The sequence below is a fragment of the Oryx dammah genome, unplaced genomic scaffold (assembly GCF_014754425.2).
Source record: "Oryx dammah isolate SB20612 unplaced genomic scaffold, SCBI_Odam_1.1 HiC_scaffold_8, whole genome shotgun sequence".
Taxonomy (NCBI): Eukaryota; Metazoa; Chordata; class Mammalia; order Artiodactyla; family Bovidae; genus Oryx; species Oryx dammah.
The window spans coordinates 14529336-14544943 of NW_024070192.1; the positions used below are offsets into that span (position 1 = coordinate 14529336).

At 40.3% G+C, this 15608-nt stretch overlaps 1 protein-coding gene and 1 long non-coding RNA gene across 3 annotated transcripts in view; one reads left to right on the forward strand and one right to left on the reverse strand.

The window, feature by feature from the left end:
- DDX42 (DEAD-box helicase 42) overlaps nucleotides 1-15283 on the reverse strand; it is a 33814-nt gene extending 18531 nt beyond the window's left edge. The window contains exons 1-3 of one of the 2 annotated variants that reach the window (XM_040244991.1): nucleotides 15017-15198; nucleotides 5909-6145; nucleotides 3905-4055 (exon numbers count right to left, since the gene is read on the reverse strand). Coding sequence is in view for 1 of the 2 variants with exons in the window: in XM_040244989.1 (XP_040100923.1) it covers nucleotides 3905-4055; nucleotides 5909-6129 (372 nt within the window). In the remaining variant the exon portion in view is untranslated. Of the gene's footprint in view, nucleotides 1-3904; nucleotides 4056-5908; nucleotides 6146-15016 lie in introns of both variants that reach the window. The other variant, XM_040244989.1, reaches the window with a different exon arrangement.
- LOC120866944 lies at nucleotides 2427-10819 on the forward strand. Its single transcript, XR_005721776.1, has 3 exons — nucleotides 2427-2520; nucleotides 8200-8204; nucleotides 10810-10819. It is a non-coding gene; the product is annotated as an uncharacterized LOC120866944 (long non-coding RNA).
- Nucleotides 15284-15608: the final 325 nt, after the last annotated feature.

A 15608-nucleotide genomic window follows, 5' to 3' on the forward strand; every position in this document is an offset into this window, starting at 1 on the left:
CAGGACAGCCCACCAAAGAATTATCCAGCCCCAAATGCCCTTAGGTTGAAAAACCTTGCACTAAATAAACGGCAGCCATGAAATTAAAAGACGCTTGCTCCCTGGAAGGAAAGCTATGAAGCAGAGACATCATCATGCCAACAAAGGTCCATACAGTCAAAACTATGGCTTTTCCCATAGTCATGTACAGATGTGAGAGCTGAACCATGAAGAAGGCTTGAGCACCCAAGAACTGGTGTTCTGAACTATGGTGCTGGGGAAGACTCTTAAGAGACCCTTGGACTGCAAGACCACCAATCAATCCTACTGGAAATCAACCCTGAATATTCATTGGAAGGACTGATGCTGAACCTCCAATACTTTGGCCACCTAATGGGAAAAGCTGACTCACTGGAAAAGACCCTGATGCTGGGAAAAGCTGAGGGCAGGAGAAGTGGGCATCAGAGGATAAGATGGCTGGACAGACAGCATCACTGACAATGGACATGAGTTTGAACAAAGTCCAGGAGACAGTGAAGGACTCCAGGCTTCTCTGTCCATGGGATGTCCCAGGCCAGTACTGAGTGGGTTGCTATTTCCCTCTCCAGCGGATCTGCCTGACCCAGGAATCAAACCCACATCTCTTGCTTGGCAGACAGATTCTTTACTACTGAGCCACCAAAGGAGGCCCTGAATATTCTAAAGAAGCATGCTCTAATTTTTCTTTTAACACATAGCCCTGAGTTTTATTTTTGGATATTTGACAACAGACTCACACTCAGGAAAACAACTACTCCACTATAAGAAAATTACAACACAAATATGAGGGTAAAAGGCTCTAAGCAATGGCCTCGGTGTCAAGAAGACAATAGGGACTGATGGGCGAAGTGGAAAAAGCCTGCCTTGCCTGAAGCAGGCAGTTACTTTGTCAGCAACAGCCTGTTTTTTGCCACCCAAGAATGCAGTCCTAGTCTTGCCACATTTTTCACTTTTCAGGAGACTGATCTTTTAGACAAAAATCTCCGGATCTTAAAAATGTTGGCTCCTGTTTTTAAAAAGCATCGTTTACACCAAACAAAACCACATCTTTACTGGATTCTTTTTCTCCCCTGCCTCCTTAGAGGAGAGATGAATTCTGGCTAAAGACTTCAGGTAACAAGTAACTGAGGGATCTAGAAGGACTTTATTCATAAACAATGAAGTGACAGTTTCTGAGTAAGAGGAGTAACATGACAAGAAGCATGCTTCAGTCCAATTACTCCACAGCTGCACACTACATCGACAGGAGAGCAGAGAGCCTAAAGAAGGGAGAGAATTAGTTTAGACCAGTAAGAGTTAAGGTAGAGGGGAAGATGACCATAATGGAAACAGAAACAGACACAAGAGACACTGTAGAGACTGACAGAGCCTGGCAAGGGAGGAGAGGAAGGCAGCACACGTTCTGGACAAGAGCTGGTTCTCAGGACTACTAAGCAAGGAAAATTAGATCTGCATCCCAGCTCTGCCACACAGTGCCAATGTGGTTTGGAGAAGTGATTTCTCTTAGGGTTCCGTTTTTTTTTTAAATCAGTTAAATAGTTTTTCTGCCTATTCACTTTTGTTATTCTGAGGAATAAATGAAGCAAGTCATAAACATGCTTGATCAGTTACTAGAAAAAAAAAAGAGGGGACTTCCCCAGCAGTCCAGCAGCTAAGACTCTGCCTTCCAATACAGGGGGTACAGGTTCCATCACTGGTCAGGGAACTAAGATCCCACATACCACACAGCAAAAAAGAAAAAAAAAAAGAAGAGAGAGAGAGCGCGAGAGAGAAAACCCAAATAAGAAATGAAAGAGAAGAAATCACAACTATAACAACAATAACAACAACAAAAAAGCCGTAAGAGAATACTATGAACAATTAGATGCCAACAAATTCAACAACCTAGAAGAAAGGAACAACTTTCTAGAAACATGCAGCCCACCAAAACTGAATGAAGAAGAGAAACAGGTAACTTGAACAAACCAAACACTAGCAATTAAATAAAATATAGAAGTAAAAAACTCCCTACAAACAGAAGTCCAGGACCAGCTTCACTGGAGAATTCTACCAAAAACACAAAGAACTTACACTTATCTTTACTAAACTCTTCCAAAAGACCAAAGAGGAAGGAACACTCCCAAAGGCACTCTGCTGCTGCTGCTAAGTCGCTTCAGTCGTGTCTGACTCTGTGCGACCCCATAGACGGCAGCCCACCAGGCTCCTCCGTCCCTGGGATTCTCCAGGCAAGAACATTGGAGTGGGTTGCCATGTCCTTCTCCAATGCATGAGAGTGAAGAGTAAAAGTGAAGTCGCTCAGTCGTGTCCGACTCTTAGCGACCCCATGGACTGCAGCCTATCAGGCTCCTCCACCCATGGGATTTTCCAGGCAAGAATACTGGAGTGGGTCGCCATTGCCTTCTCCCAAAGACATTCTATGAAGCCATTATCACCCGAAACCAAAACCAGACAAAGACACTACCAAAAAATAAAAGTATAGGCCAGTATCTTTGATGAGTATATGTGCTGTGTGCTATGCTCAGTTGCGTCTGACTCTTTGCAGGCCCATGGTCTACAGCCGGCCAGACTCCTCTGTACATGGAATTTTTCAGTCAATTACTGAGTCACTTTTTGCTGTACAGAAGAAATTAACACAACACTGTAAATCAACTATACCTTAATAAAATTGAAAAAAAAAAAGAGGGGCTATTTAAAAGGAAGAAATTAAAGCCAATGTGGGAATTTTCTGGCAGTCCAGAGGTTACGATTGTGTTTTCACTGTGGAGAGCCAGGGCTCAATCCCAGGTTAAGAAACTAAAATTCCACATGCTGTTTATTGGGGCCAAAAAAAAAAAAAAAAGTTAAAGGGACCAGGGGGACACACTCATGTAAAAATGGCCAATATGTTTCTAGAAAAGCAGAGCTGCAACTAAAGAGAGACTATGGATCTAAAGATATTAATTTATTCACACAGAAGTTAATTTTGGAAGTGGGTGAGGTCACTAAGGAATTTTTATTATTATAAAGGAATGTATAAAGCCTGAAGATAGCACGTTAATAAAGAGAACTGTAGGAGAAACATCATATGAGAAATCGGAAGAGAATCACAAGAATGACAGGTAACAGTCACATGGCTAGGTAAGGATTTTTTTTTTTGGTGTAATCATATGGTAGTTGTTTTTTCAGAGCTAAAGACATAGAAATACCAACAGAAGAAATGATATGTTGGAGATTTACTTTAAATAATGTAAAAGGGGGTGGGAGGTGTCAGATAACAAAAGACTGGCCAAAGTGTTACCTGATAAAGCTGGGTGAAAGGTATATGGGAACTCATCTTATTATTCTACTTTATGTGTTTGAAATTTTTCATAATACAAAGTATTAAACAGAAAAGTCAGAGACATGGGAGAAAAGAACAAAATACAAAATCACAAAAAGCCTAGTGAGAAGAGTTTTAAGGAGGAAGAGGTCACAAGTCTCAATTTCTACAGCAAGGTCATGAACATGGATAAAAAGAAACAAACACCAAAAACACTGAATACAGAATGTGTAATTTTAGCAAATTCCTTAAGTTTAATTACCTTAAATATGTATTCAATAAAAGTTAGACTGAGTAAGATAGTATCCATTTAAGACTATACCAAGAATTATTAAAATAAAACACACCACACACACACACACACTTGAGCCACTATGTTCAAGGGTTACAGTTCAAATTCCTAGGCATCAATCATCTCTGAAAATGCTGCAGGGCCATGGAAGTATATTTAAGAAACTATGGAATACAAGAGCAAAATTCTCTCAACAAAGGGCCAATAAACACACTCTGTCTGAGGACTAAAGCACTAGGTTAATTTGACCTGTTTATAACTGCTAAAAACGTTAACGTAACAGAGTTGATACTTGCCTCCACTTCAGCCATGAATGCCTCTAAGGGATCATCGTCACTATCAGAGTCTACTGGCTTGGAATGGAATTGCTGGCGGGTAGGTGAGTTCTCAGCAGGAATGTAAGGTAAATCAACGTTGCTAGAATCTTCTTCCTCATCTTCAAAATATCTGAAAATTAAGATGCATGATTGATAAAGTGAATGTTTAATTTGGGGGTGGGTGAATCTTTAACAAAATTTTTATTATGGTGTATGTTACCATTAAGAGATTTTGGTCCTTTGGCTTAGGACCCAATTATTAAGTATCACTTGAAAGTTAAAGTGAAAGTGAAGTCGCTTAGTCGTGTCTGACTCTTTGCGACCCCATGGACTGTAACCTATCAGGCTCCTCTGTCCATGGGATTTTCCAGGCAACAGCACTGGAGTGGACTGCCATTTCCTTTGATATATGCCAAATTCTAATACTGCAAAAAAAAACCCACAGCAGATTCTCCATTTCAGTAGTGTCTGTTAAAAATTACATTTCTAGGTTCTGTCAAAAGGGATGAGTTTCCAATACAAAATCATCAACAGCATATCACTGTTGAATAGATACAGCAAATATTAAAGCACATGCTATGGAAAAAATACTTTTGTATGAAATATCAAAAGCCTAGTTTATTCTTCACCACCCTTTAAAAACTTTGAGAGATTAAATTCATAAGGCTAGAGATTTTCTTAAAAAGTTCTGGGCTATTTTCTAAGAACCAACAAAAAAACTTCTAGAATTGAAAATAAATGCTCAGGAATATAGCTAATATTTTATAACTATAAAAGGAGTATAACCTTTAAAAACTGTGAATCACTCTGTTGTACACTCAAAACTTATATAACATTGTACATGAACCACACTTTCTCACCATACTATGTTAAGTATTCAGAAAACAACTTCAACATCTGGAAAAAGTACCACTTTCCCTCTAACAGATATCCCAGAAAAGAATATTGATATAGCTATACAATAAAACAAAACAAAAATACTGTTTAGAGTTTATCTCAGAATTAAATGAAAGAGTAATACAATAGAATATTAAAGAGATCAAAACTACAGCCTAAACTTCAAAGCATTTCAAGTCTTCATTTTAAAAGCTCTAACCATTCTTATATGCTATACATACACACACAAATGTGTATTTATTTATACAGTAGTTTCATTTAATGTATCCCTGAACTGGTAAACTGGTCTCTAGAATAATGATCCTGGACTTTGCTGAATCTTAAACACTTACTTATGAACTTAATTGCTAAATAATATACCAATTTTTTAAAATGCTGCTAAATACTTTAAAAACTGTGATCTTGAGGGTTAAAAAAAAAAAAAAAGCTCAACAGTGTAACAACCAGGCTAGAAATAACAGCAGTACAAGATTTCTTTAGACCTGGCAAAAAAACCCACAAAACTTAAAATCTGTAAAGAATTAGAGCTCAAACTTTCAAACCCCAGCTATTCAACAATCACCTTATTAGACAATCAAGTTAGAAAACCTAACTGGTAAATATGGTTCCTGAGAACTGTGAGCAAAAATCTGAGATTTTCCTACCACTATAAGATGTTACAACACAAGTTTGTAACAGTTTTAAGGAGTTCAGTGTTGAGTTAAACTATGTCTCTACCAGTTCTGACAACTGCCTGTGTTTACCAGACAACTTCTATGCTGTAAATAAAAAACTTCAGTGAAGAACATCAAAACCCATGTAAATTAAATAATTTAATTTTAAATAAAACACTTTAGCCATATTTAGGTTTCAATGGCCTCAAATCTGTTTTGGAACAAGGAAAAAAGGACCACACAAGTACTATATTCCTTATGAATGAGTGAATGTAACAATTAACTCATTAAGAACAATGCAGTTCAGTGAGATAACCAATTTAAGAAGTCGTATTATTAGAGAAACAAATGGTTTCTCTGCTTCAGTTTTTTTGATGGAATGAATACCTCAAAGACTAACCTTGCTAAATTACCAGATATCATTACCACTTACGCATTTTCTTCATCGAAGTTGGCCCGTTTAGAACCAATTTTGTAGAAAGAAGGGAGTTGTGGTGGAGCCGACTTTCCAAAGCCAGAGGCAGAGCTGGCTGCCCCAAAGGCACTATGGGACTGCTGCGGGAGCTTCGGCTCCTCCTTCTTCCCAGCACTGATGGCGAAGCCGCCAAAGCCAAAGCCCCTCTTAGTGCCGGGGCCACCTTTATTCCAGTTCATGGCGTCAGTGACTGATCTGTTAGGAACAAGACACACGTACAAATTTAACTTTATATAAAGTGAGCAGCCCACTGATGTTTATGTCTCTTCCAACCTTTACCTACAATTTTAAACATTTGCCTTTCAATTAAAATTTTAATTTTGGAAGAAAAAAGACTGGCACAACACTGTAAATCAATTATACTTCAATAAAAAAATTTTAACTTTGGACTTCAGATACGCAATATGCTAACGTTAATAAAACAGTCACATTTTCTTTTTTTTGATATACATTTTTAAATTGGGGGATAATTGCTTTACAATTTTGTGTAAAGTTGTACACAAAATTGCTGGTTTCTGTTGTACAGCAATGGGAATCGATCATAATTTTACATACACACACACACACTCCCCTCTCCATCTTGAGCCCCCTTTCTCTCTGGGAATCAGTCATATTTTTACACACACATACACACCTCTCCCTCTTGAGCTCCCTTCCTCTTCCCCTGAAACAGTCACATTTTCTGAAACACTGAAGACAGCATAATTTATTTTACTCAGATTTCAATCGGAAGAGGAATTCAGTATTTTATATCATACCCTTCAAAAAGATTTGATTGCCAGTTGAATATCTTTTTCAGTTAGCCTACTGTTAAAGATTACAAAGAAATTTCCTGAGCATCAATCAAACTCATTTAAAAATAAAATTTTTTATCTTATTAGCCTTGGTTTCATAAAACCATTTTTTTAATGAAACAAGTTACCTAAGTTTCACAGAATACCAGAAAACTCAGAAAGCAAAAAAGACGAAAATTTAACACTACCTGAAACTCCTCTCCCAGATACACAATTTTGTTGATATATTTTGTTGTTTTTTCTATGCATGTGTATACACACACACAATTTAAGATCAAAACTGAAACCATAGGTACAAATTGTTTTACTGATTTCTTCACCTTATGATACACATGACTATGTCAATAAATACATTTCTCTACTTCTGTTTTTTTTTTAAGTTGTGAAACATATCATATATTTTTGTCCATACATTATTTCCTTAGGCCCAATTTTTAAAAACACAACTGCTTATCAAAGGGAAAGTGCATTTTAAGTTTCACATTTATGGGAAAGTGTCCATTATATACTGAGTAACATGATAAGGGCATAAAACAAGGTCGGTGGTATGATTCAACATAAAAATATGTTACCTGTACCAAGACAGCTGGAGGGCTATTTATCAAAATGTTAATACCAATTATTTGAATTTTACTTTTTTTCTCTGTAATAAAGTTTACCATTAATAAGAAAAGTGTATATTTTTATAAAAGACTCTGAAGTCAATGTGAAAAGAGTTTCAAAAACTGCTTTTTACGATGGCACTGTTCAAGTGACTAGGAACAGGAACAATATGCTCTGCTCTTCTGGTTCTATCCCCACTCACTGGTTTTGTTTTATTGCTGTTACACAGTACTTAGTTCAGTCTGTTTAGTATTAAATTTGATTTATGCTTATGTCAATCTCTACCCTTAGTTCCAGGTAGGGACTGTCTTTACTCATTTTCGACCTTTCGTAGAAAATATTCATGGTTAGAGTAAGCATTTAATAAGTAACAGCTTACTCAAACATAATTAAGACCATTTCCTGTCTTCTTCTGGAATCCCTTAAGAGGAATCAACATAATTCTAGTGAGATGATATTTAGTTAGAAGATTTACAAGCCAGAAAATTTTAGCATCTGAGAGTACTGTTTAACCAATCTGTGAGCCTGGCCTTCCAAGAGCTGTTCCTAAGCAACAAAAATTACAGATTCTGAATTTTAACCTTTTTCCTAGTGTATATAATACATAATAAGAGGCTGTTAATAATTAATCCATTAAATTATAGATTCTGAATTTTATCCCTTTTCCTGTGTATATAATGCATAATAAAAGGCTAATAATAAACAAGTCATTGAAATAGACAGGTAAAGGAAGGATGAAAAAACAAACATTGGTAGATTTTAAGAATTACATGAACAATCTCATGGCTTATTGAAAGCCTGTTGGGAAAGTTCAGGCATTGTATTGGGTGCTGGGCATTTATCGATGAAAAGATACAGTCCCATTCTCAAGGAATTCAGTGTAGTTTTAGGCAGCTTACAAAAAGAAATGATGTGTAGAGGTATTACACAAAGCGCATTCATCGATGGCCCAGGAGAAGAGTACCCAACCTACCATGAATGGGGGACAAGGCAGTTTTTCTGGAGATGACAGTGGTGTTAATTTTTTAAACCTGAAGAGGCACTAGACCAGGGAAGAAGTGTCAGAGACAGAATTTTAGATCAAAGGCACTGTAAATGCTACCACAGAGGACCGGAAATAGTTTAGTGCAGCTAGCGTTCTCTAAGACATTTGGGAAAGCTGCAGGGCACATGTTCAGAAAGACAAACGGGGCCCAGATATAGGGTTGGTATACTGTGCTAAGAATACACCATGCAAAAATACACTCTGCCAGCTGTAAGGAATCATTAATTTTAAGCAAAAAAGGGGACATGTTTTGGATCACCATTTTAGAGAGATCAGATGAGAGATGGCATGAAAAGTTGGGACACAAGGAAAGTAGTTAGGACATTATCATAAAAATGCAGATAAACCACATCAAGGTACTACAAAACTAAGCAAGTGGCTATGAGGAAGGGTGGAGTGTAGACCTGATGTTGTACTGAGGTATTTATGAGGAAGAATCAACTGGGGAGAATGACCAAATCAGACGTGGAAGCTGAGGAGGAAGGAAGAGTCCAGAATAATTTTGGAGGGTTCTGGCTTTTACAGATTGGGTGAATGATGGTGCCATTAACAGAGATGGAAACCCAGAAAAGTCACGGGTGGAGAAGCAGGTAGAAAGTGAGATCAGTTCACAGTACCTATGGGAGCACTCAGGATAGCTGGCAAGTAAGGTCTGTAACTGCAGAGAGAGATCTGTGAAGGAGTTATAGGTCCCACACGAGATATCTGCATTTGAGGTTACTGAGGTAGATAAGCCAGCAGAGAGGGCAGAGAGAGCGAGAAAAGAGGTGTTAGCGGAGATCCATACTTAGGAAGGATCGGGAAGAGAAGCTCTCGTGAAAACCAGACAAAGAACAGAGAGAGAGAGACAGAGAGGGTAGCAGAGAACAGTGACATAGATGGTGCTAAGTTTTACAAGCAGAAAGAAATGTCCAATGTTAATAACAAAAGAGGAGACGGGGGCGGCGGAGGCGGGGGGGGGGGCGTGGGGGGCGGGTAAGAACTGAAAAGCCCCTGCTGAAGCAGTAGGGAAAAAGTTAAGTGATGATCGGTAAGGGGTAGAGGGTGAAGACTTGGCCAAGAGGGGTACAGATTACTTTCTAGGCCGTTTAACAATGTAAAAGAGAGTGCGAGATGTTAACTAGAGGAATTTTGCTTTTTGTTTAAGGAAGACATCTAACCATGTTTATATGCTAAAGAGGAAAGGCCAACACAAATAGAAAAACTGAAGATTTAGGAAGACAGGAAAAATCACAGGAACAAGGTGTTGCCGAGAGCCGAAGAGAAAAGACCAAAACCTTTAACAGGGAGTGAATAACACTTCCCCCTAGGCTGAGGACAGGAGAAAAGGATGGGCATAAATTAATCCCACTAAATAACCAAAGGGCTCAAATTACAAGAGAAATAAATACTCGGTTTTAAAAATTCAACTTCTGCAGACAGGCAAGCAGCATGACCTTGGGCAGGTGAGAGTTGCTTAATAGCTTAAAAATATGCAAGACTTTAACTCTTCCAAGACGTGGGTCAGCCCAAAGACTGAGAACCCTTAAGTGCCCCCACACCTTTCACTAGTGTGATCTAGGTCACACTGCCCATGTTCCCCAATTAACTGTCTCCAGCAATGCCAAACAACTGCTTTCTACAACCCACTGACTAGAATGTCAGCGCCACGTGGGCAAGGACTTTCTTGTTTTGTCCAACATAGTACCTTTAGTGCCTGGTGTATACAGTACTCAAAAATTTGTCCTTGAATGGATAAATATCAGGTTCTTCAAACTTCATCCCAGTATCTGTGAAACCCATCATCTCCTGTTATTACAAGCCTTGCTATGTAGCCAACCAGCTGTCCTGATGAAATCTAAGCAGGTCATCCTCAGACACCACTGATTTTGACTTTCTTGAACAGTTTTCCTACTATTATTAGTCCATGTGTATGGCTACAGGTCCTCAACAATCAGAGGTCTGAGGGACTGCAGCAGATATAAGAAGCACAAGATGGCCAACCTAATCTCTATTTGGTTTTATCTTTTTTTTTTTTTTTTAATGAGCCCTCCTCTGCTTAGGTTATAAGTCTATGAAAAGTAATTTGCATTCTCTAGGCAAACACTGGAGAAGAGAAATCTACTCAATAGTTAATAAGGAAGTCAAAACATAGTGAGGATATTATTAATGTGGTCCACCATTCATGGGTCTTCTCAAAGCTACCTTTACAGTGGCTTCTTACAAAACTAACCATAGAACTATATGATACAGCATTTCCTCCCGAGTACATACCCAAAAGAACTGAAAACAGGGACAGACATTTGTTACACCCATGTTCCAAGTAGCATTATTCACAAGACAAAAGGTGGAAGCCACCCAAGTGTCTACAGATGGATGAATAAACTAAATGTGGCAAGATAAATATATAGCAATAGTACTCAGACTTAAAAAGGAAGAAAATTCTGACACATGCTACAACGCGGATGAGACTTAAGGACATCAACTTAAGGAAATAAGCTGGACTTCCCTGGTGGTACAGAGGATAAGAATCCCTCCCGTGCAGGGGACGCAAGTTTGATCCCAGGTCCGGGAAGACTCCACATGCCCTGAGGCCACTATGCCCTTGTGCCTAGCGCCTGGGAACTGCAACAAGACAAGCCATTGCAATGAGAAACCCCCACACCACAGCTAGAGAGTGGCCCTCGCTATCAGAGAAACCAGAGAAAGCCTGGACACGGCAACGAAGACCTACTCCAGCCAGAAATAAATAAAAGAAATAAGCCAGTCACAAAAGGACAAATATGGTATGATTCCTCTTACATGAGGTACTTAGTCAAACTCAGAGGCAAAGTAGAAGGGTGGTTGCCAGGAATTAGGAGGAGAGAGGATGGGGAGTTACTGCTTAATGGGGGGAGAGTTTCAGTTTTCTAACGTGAAAGAAGTTCTGTGGACACTATGGTGCGGATGGTAGCGAAACAATGTGCATGTGCTTAATGTCCATGAACTGCCCACTTGAGAATGGTTTCGATTTTTCATGTGTTATTTTACAATAGTTAAAAAAAAAACACCCTTGAAATTCAAAGAATCAGAATTCAACCACACATGTATCTTTAGACTGTTATTTTATCTGGTTTATGAGGGAGAATGATGCTGTCCAGACCTCAGCTTCTACTCTAAAATACAAATATACTTGTGAAATTTCAGTTACATTTTTTCTCTTTAAAAAATAGTGCTTTTTTTTTTTAAATAAAACATTTACTTCGAAAAGAATTAGCTAATAAAACCATAAGCAAAATGTATGAGCATTTGCTTTAAAGAAAGCAATGTGAGTTGGGTCTTAGAAATAACAAACATGTTTTATGTAGACCAATAATCACTTTCTGTTTTGTGCCCGGTACTGAGGGATAACATCTCTCCCTTCCTTAACCTACAAGAAGTGAGGGAAATAGCCCTATGAGGTAAAGTATTAAATGAAGTAACAGCGGGCCAGAAATAAATAGCAATAAGAGAAAATAAGAATTCCCACCTCTTTTGGCAGGTGTTTATTAATATTTTGGAACTAGGGAAAGTCACACTCAAAGGAGGTGAGCACTCAAACCTCCTTCGGGGTTTCTCCAGACCCTGACCCCTCACCTTCTGGCCATACACTTCTGATCCCGTCATTCCCTTCAATTCAACGCTCTCCAGTTACTCAGCCAGGCTGGAATGAGACTCTCCGCTGCGGCAATGTGCTTTACATGCACTCTGGTGAATGCTCTTCCTTCTCCCTGCATTCTGTTCCCACCAGATCTCTCATTTTATCTATCTGCCAAAGTCCTATCCTTCAACGCCCATCTCAAATACCAACTCCTAGAACTATGACATGAATATGATTTCCCAGAGAAAAGCTACTTCCTTCATTAAACTCCCGTTCTAGTCTTAAAACACCCAACATCTATTCAGAACTATCTGTGTTCTTTTTTTCCTCTCTCCAGCTCCATGTTACAAACTCTATGGCTTATTCATTTTTTTTTTTCTCTTCTGTTTTCCAGAGAATACACTCATCATTCATGTTTATTCAACGTACAGGAGACCTAGGGAGATGCACAACTTGGCCAACGAGAAAAATTAAGGACAGCATAAAGTATCAGTACCTGCTTGGCACCGTTTTAGGCACTAAAATGTGATTTAGCAGAAAATCTTAACAGCACAGTAAAGCAGCAGAGACCATGGAGCCAAGCTGCCTACGTTTAAACACTGGCTTTGCCAGCTAACTCGATGGGAACTTCATGGAAGTTATTCAGCTTCTCTGGCCTTACTTTCCTCATCTATAAGATGGTGAGACTATCACCTACTCCATAGGGTTGGTGTGGAAAACTGAATTCACACACAAAAATACACCTGGAACAAAGCTTGGCAAATGGTGCACCATGCGTACTAGCTGTCATGTTTTATCATTTTTTTTTTTCTTTCCAGAAATCAATCTCTCCATTGGTTAATGGAGAATATCAAGTTAAGACTTCTCAAGTTTCTTTCGACTTAGAGACTCCATACCTTGGTGCTACATGACACTGAAGATGTCAGAGATCACTACAAGTTGACAGATGGGGACAGGCTTCAAAAGAGAGCTAGCACCCAGAAGATTAAGTTGTGTGTGTGTTTTTTTTTTAACACGGAAAGATATAAGCTGAGTAGAGAAGTATGATGCAAGGAGGAAAGCTAGGAACAGCAAAGTCTAGGAAATTAGAGTAAGTGTAGGAACACAAGGAAGATAATTTGGCTAGTTTATGTTTTGAGAAATGGTGGAAAATAAGATACAAATGACTTTAAAAACGGTGGACTAAAAACTAATGATAATAAAATGTTACTTTTTCATTATCATTGTGTTTTTGGAGTACGAGAAAGATTTCTAGTGACAGTTGATCACAGTCTACTCTATCTAATAATCTGCCTTGAGAATAACTCACACACTATAAATCTGATTCTTTAGCAAGAATTTGTACAAAACCCAAGAATTTCAACACAATTCTTCTAAAGCCAAAATAAGTAAACGCTAGATTTTGGAAGCATCTCTTTTCTCTCTGCCGGCCTAAAGAAACTAAGAGCTGATTACATAAAGATATGATAAAACTAAAACATAAAGAACTGTACTCTTCCACAAACTGCACTAAATTATTAACAGTGTAGGTCAGATCTTACCATTCCCCTGCTCAAAACTCTCAGTTTCCATCTCAGGCAGAAGAAAAATGAAATCTTCACAACAGCCTAAAAGGTCCCAGTTGTCTGGTGCTCCCTTCAACGCCTTGTTCCCCTCCCTGACCTTATCTCCTAATAATTCCTCCTTTTGCTCACAGTACTCCAAGCATGCTGGTCTTCTAACTGTTCCTCTAACAAGCCAGCACTGTCCTCTTCAAGGTCTTTATACTTGCTGGTTCCTCTGCCTGGAAGGATCATTCCTCCAGAAGCTAGCTGGGCTCACTCCCTCACCTCCTTATCTAGTCTGCTTAAACATCAGCTTGTCTGTAAACACTTCCCTGACCATGCTGTTTAAAAGTGCAACATCTCCCCAGTCCTCTCTTCAGCTTTATTTATTTATTTTTTTCACCTAAGGCTTTAATCATCTTCTAACATACAGCATAATTTACATATTTGTTTTCTCTCTTCCCCTCACTACAATGTTTCAGGAGGGTCGGGTCACAAATTAAGCACACAGGTAGGGAACAGGCACACAGAAGTTATCAACAAAAATATTTCTTGAGTGAATGAACTGCGTATTAGGCCATAGTATGTCTCATCTGGGTACAGGAAAATACAACATACATTTTTCTCCCTTAACCACTTTAAGTCTAAACATGAATTTCGTTATGAAAGACCTTCCACTGGGCTTGGCTCTGGAAAGTTAAAGCGAATTAAAACAGAATCTCTGCTCTTTAGGAGTTCGGTGGTGTGTATACAGAAAATAGATATATACAAAGATCATTCACACACACACAAAAACAAAATGTATGGGAAGCCAGAGGAATCTGAATGCCCGCCCAAAGGGGTGAGGGGGCAAAGCTTCCGCTAAGGTGATAAGAAAGCTACGATTCCCCCGAAGTCTCGACAAGTATGATCGTTCTTCCTTATATTATTGGTGCCTAAGCTTGCAACTCCATATAAATTATTTACCCACATCAGAAAGGCTCTTTAGCAGGCAGCAGAAAAGTTTTGTGAGGAGGCTGATGCTAGTCACAGATACACTGAAAGCTACACAAAGATCACAGACTACGCCTTTCACTGTCTTCAGATTTGGCAACTTTGGCCTGGCAGGTCCCCCGATCCGGAGACTAGCATCTGTTAACTGCTGCTGGCTCGGGTCAGACTCGTCCCCGTGCCTGTGCCTCCCGGAGCCCAGCACCCTGCAAATCGCTTCCCGGACGGGCGATAGCTGCCTCCGTAAAGCCGCCAACTGGGCCTCATCAAGAGTTGTGGGAGAAGCGGGAGCCGCAGGAGGGCGACGAGGCTTCGAAAGGCTCCTCGAGTCTTCAGTCCCGCACTCCTACCCCTCCCCGGGCCCCTGCGCCTCGGCTTCCTGGAAGCTCCGCCGACTCTTTGTTAAGAGAGGCCGCGGTTCCCTGGCCCTCACTAGGCCCCGCAGTTGCCTGTGGTGCCCCCAAGGGGTTACGGCCCCGCGTCCAGACCCACCTCACGCAAACCTGCTGCTGTGGCTGCAGAGGCAGCTGTTGCTCCCGCCGACTCGAGAGAACCTCACGGCCCGAAGTACGCACGGTGCAGGCCCCGTCCCGCCGCGCTCCTCCCTCTCCGCCCCCTTCACTGCCACTGCCGCCGCCGCCGCCGCCGCCACCGCCTCTTGGCCCGTTGCTGACGGAGGGGGGAGGGGAACAAAACCGGACATGCGCAGTGCGGAAAGCGCGGGCCGAAGGGCGGAGCCTGGTTTACGGCTCCCGGAAGGCGCCGCGGGCTCTGGGCCTTAAGGCTTCCGGATACCGCACAGACGCCTCAGACTCTTACAGCCATTGCTTCTGAGTGAGGAGTGTTCATGGCCCGTATAGGGAGTGGGTCTGGGAGTGAACAAAAGTAGTAGTGGCAGGGAGCCGCCAAAAAAAAAAAGTCCCTCAAAAGGGGCTCGAGTGGAAAACACATGCACACGAAATTGCCGATTCCCTAAACTCTGCTCCTTAGCATAAACGACCTGGGCGACATTTCTCCGCGTGCCCCTGGACACGTGGTCTTGTAGAGCATGGTGACTTTTAACTTCCGGAGCACGGGTTCAGCG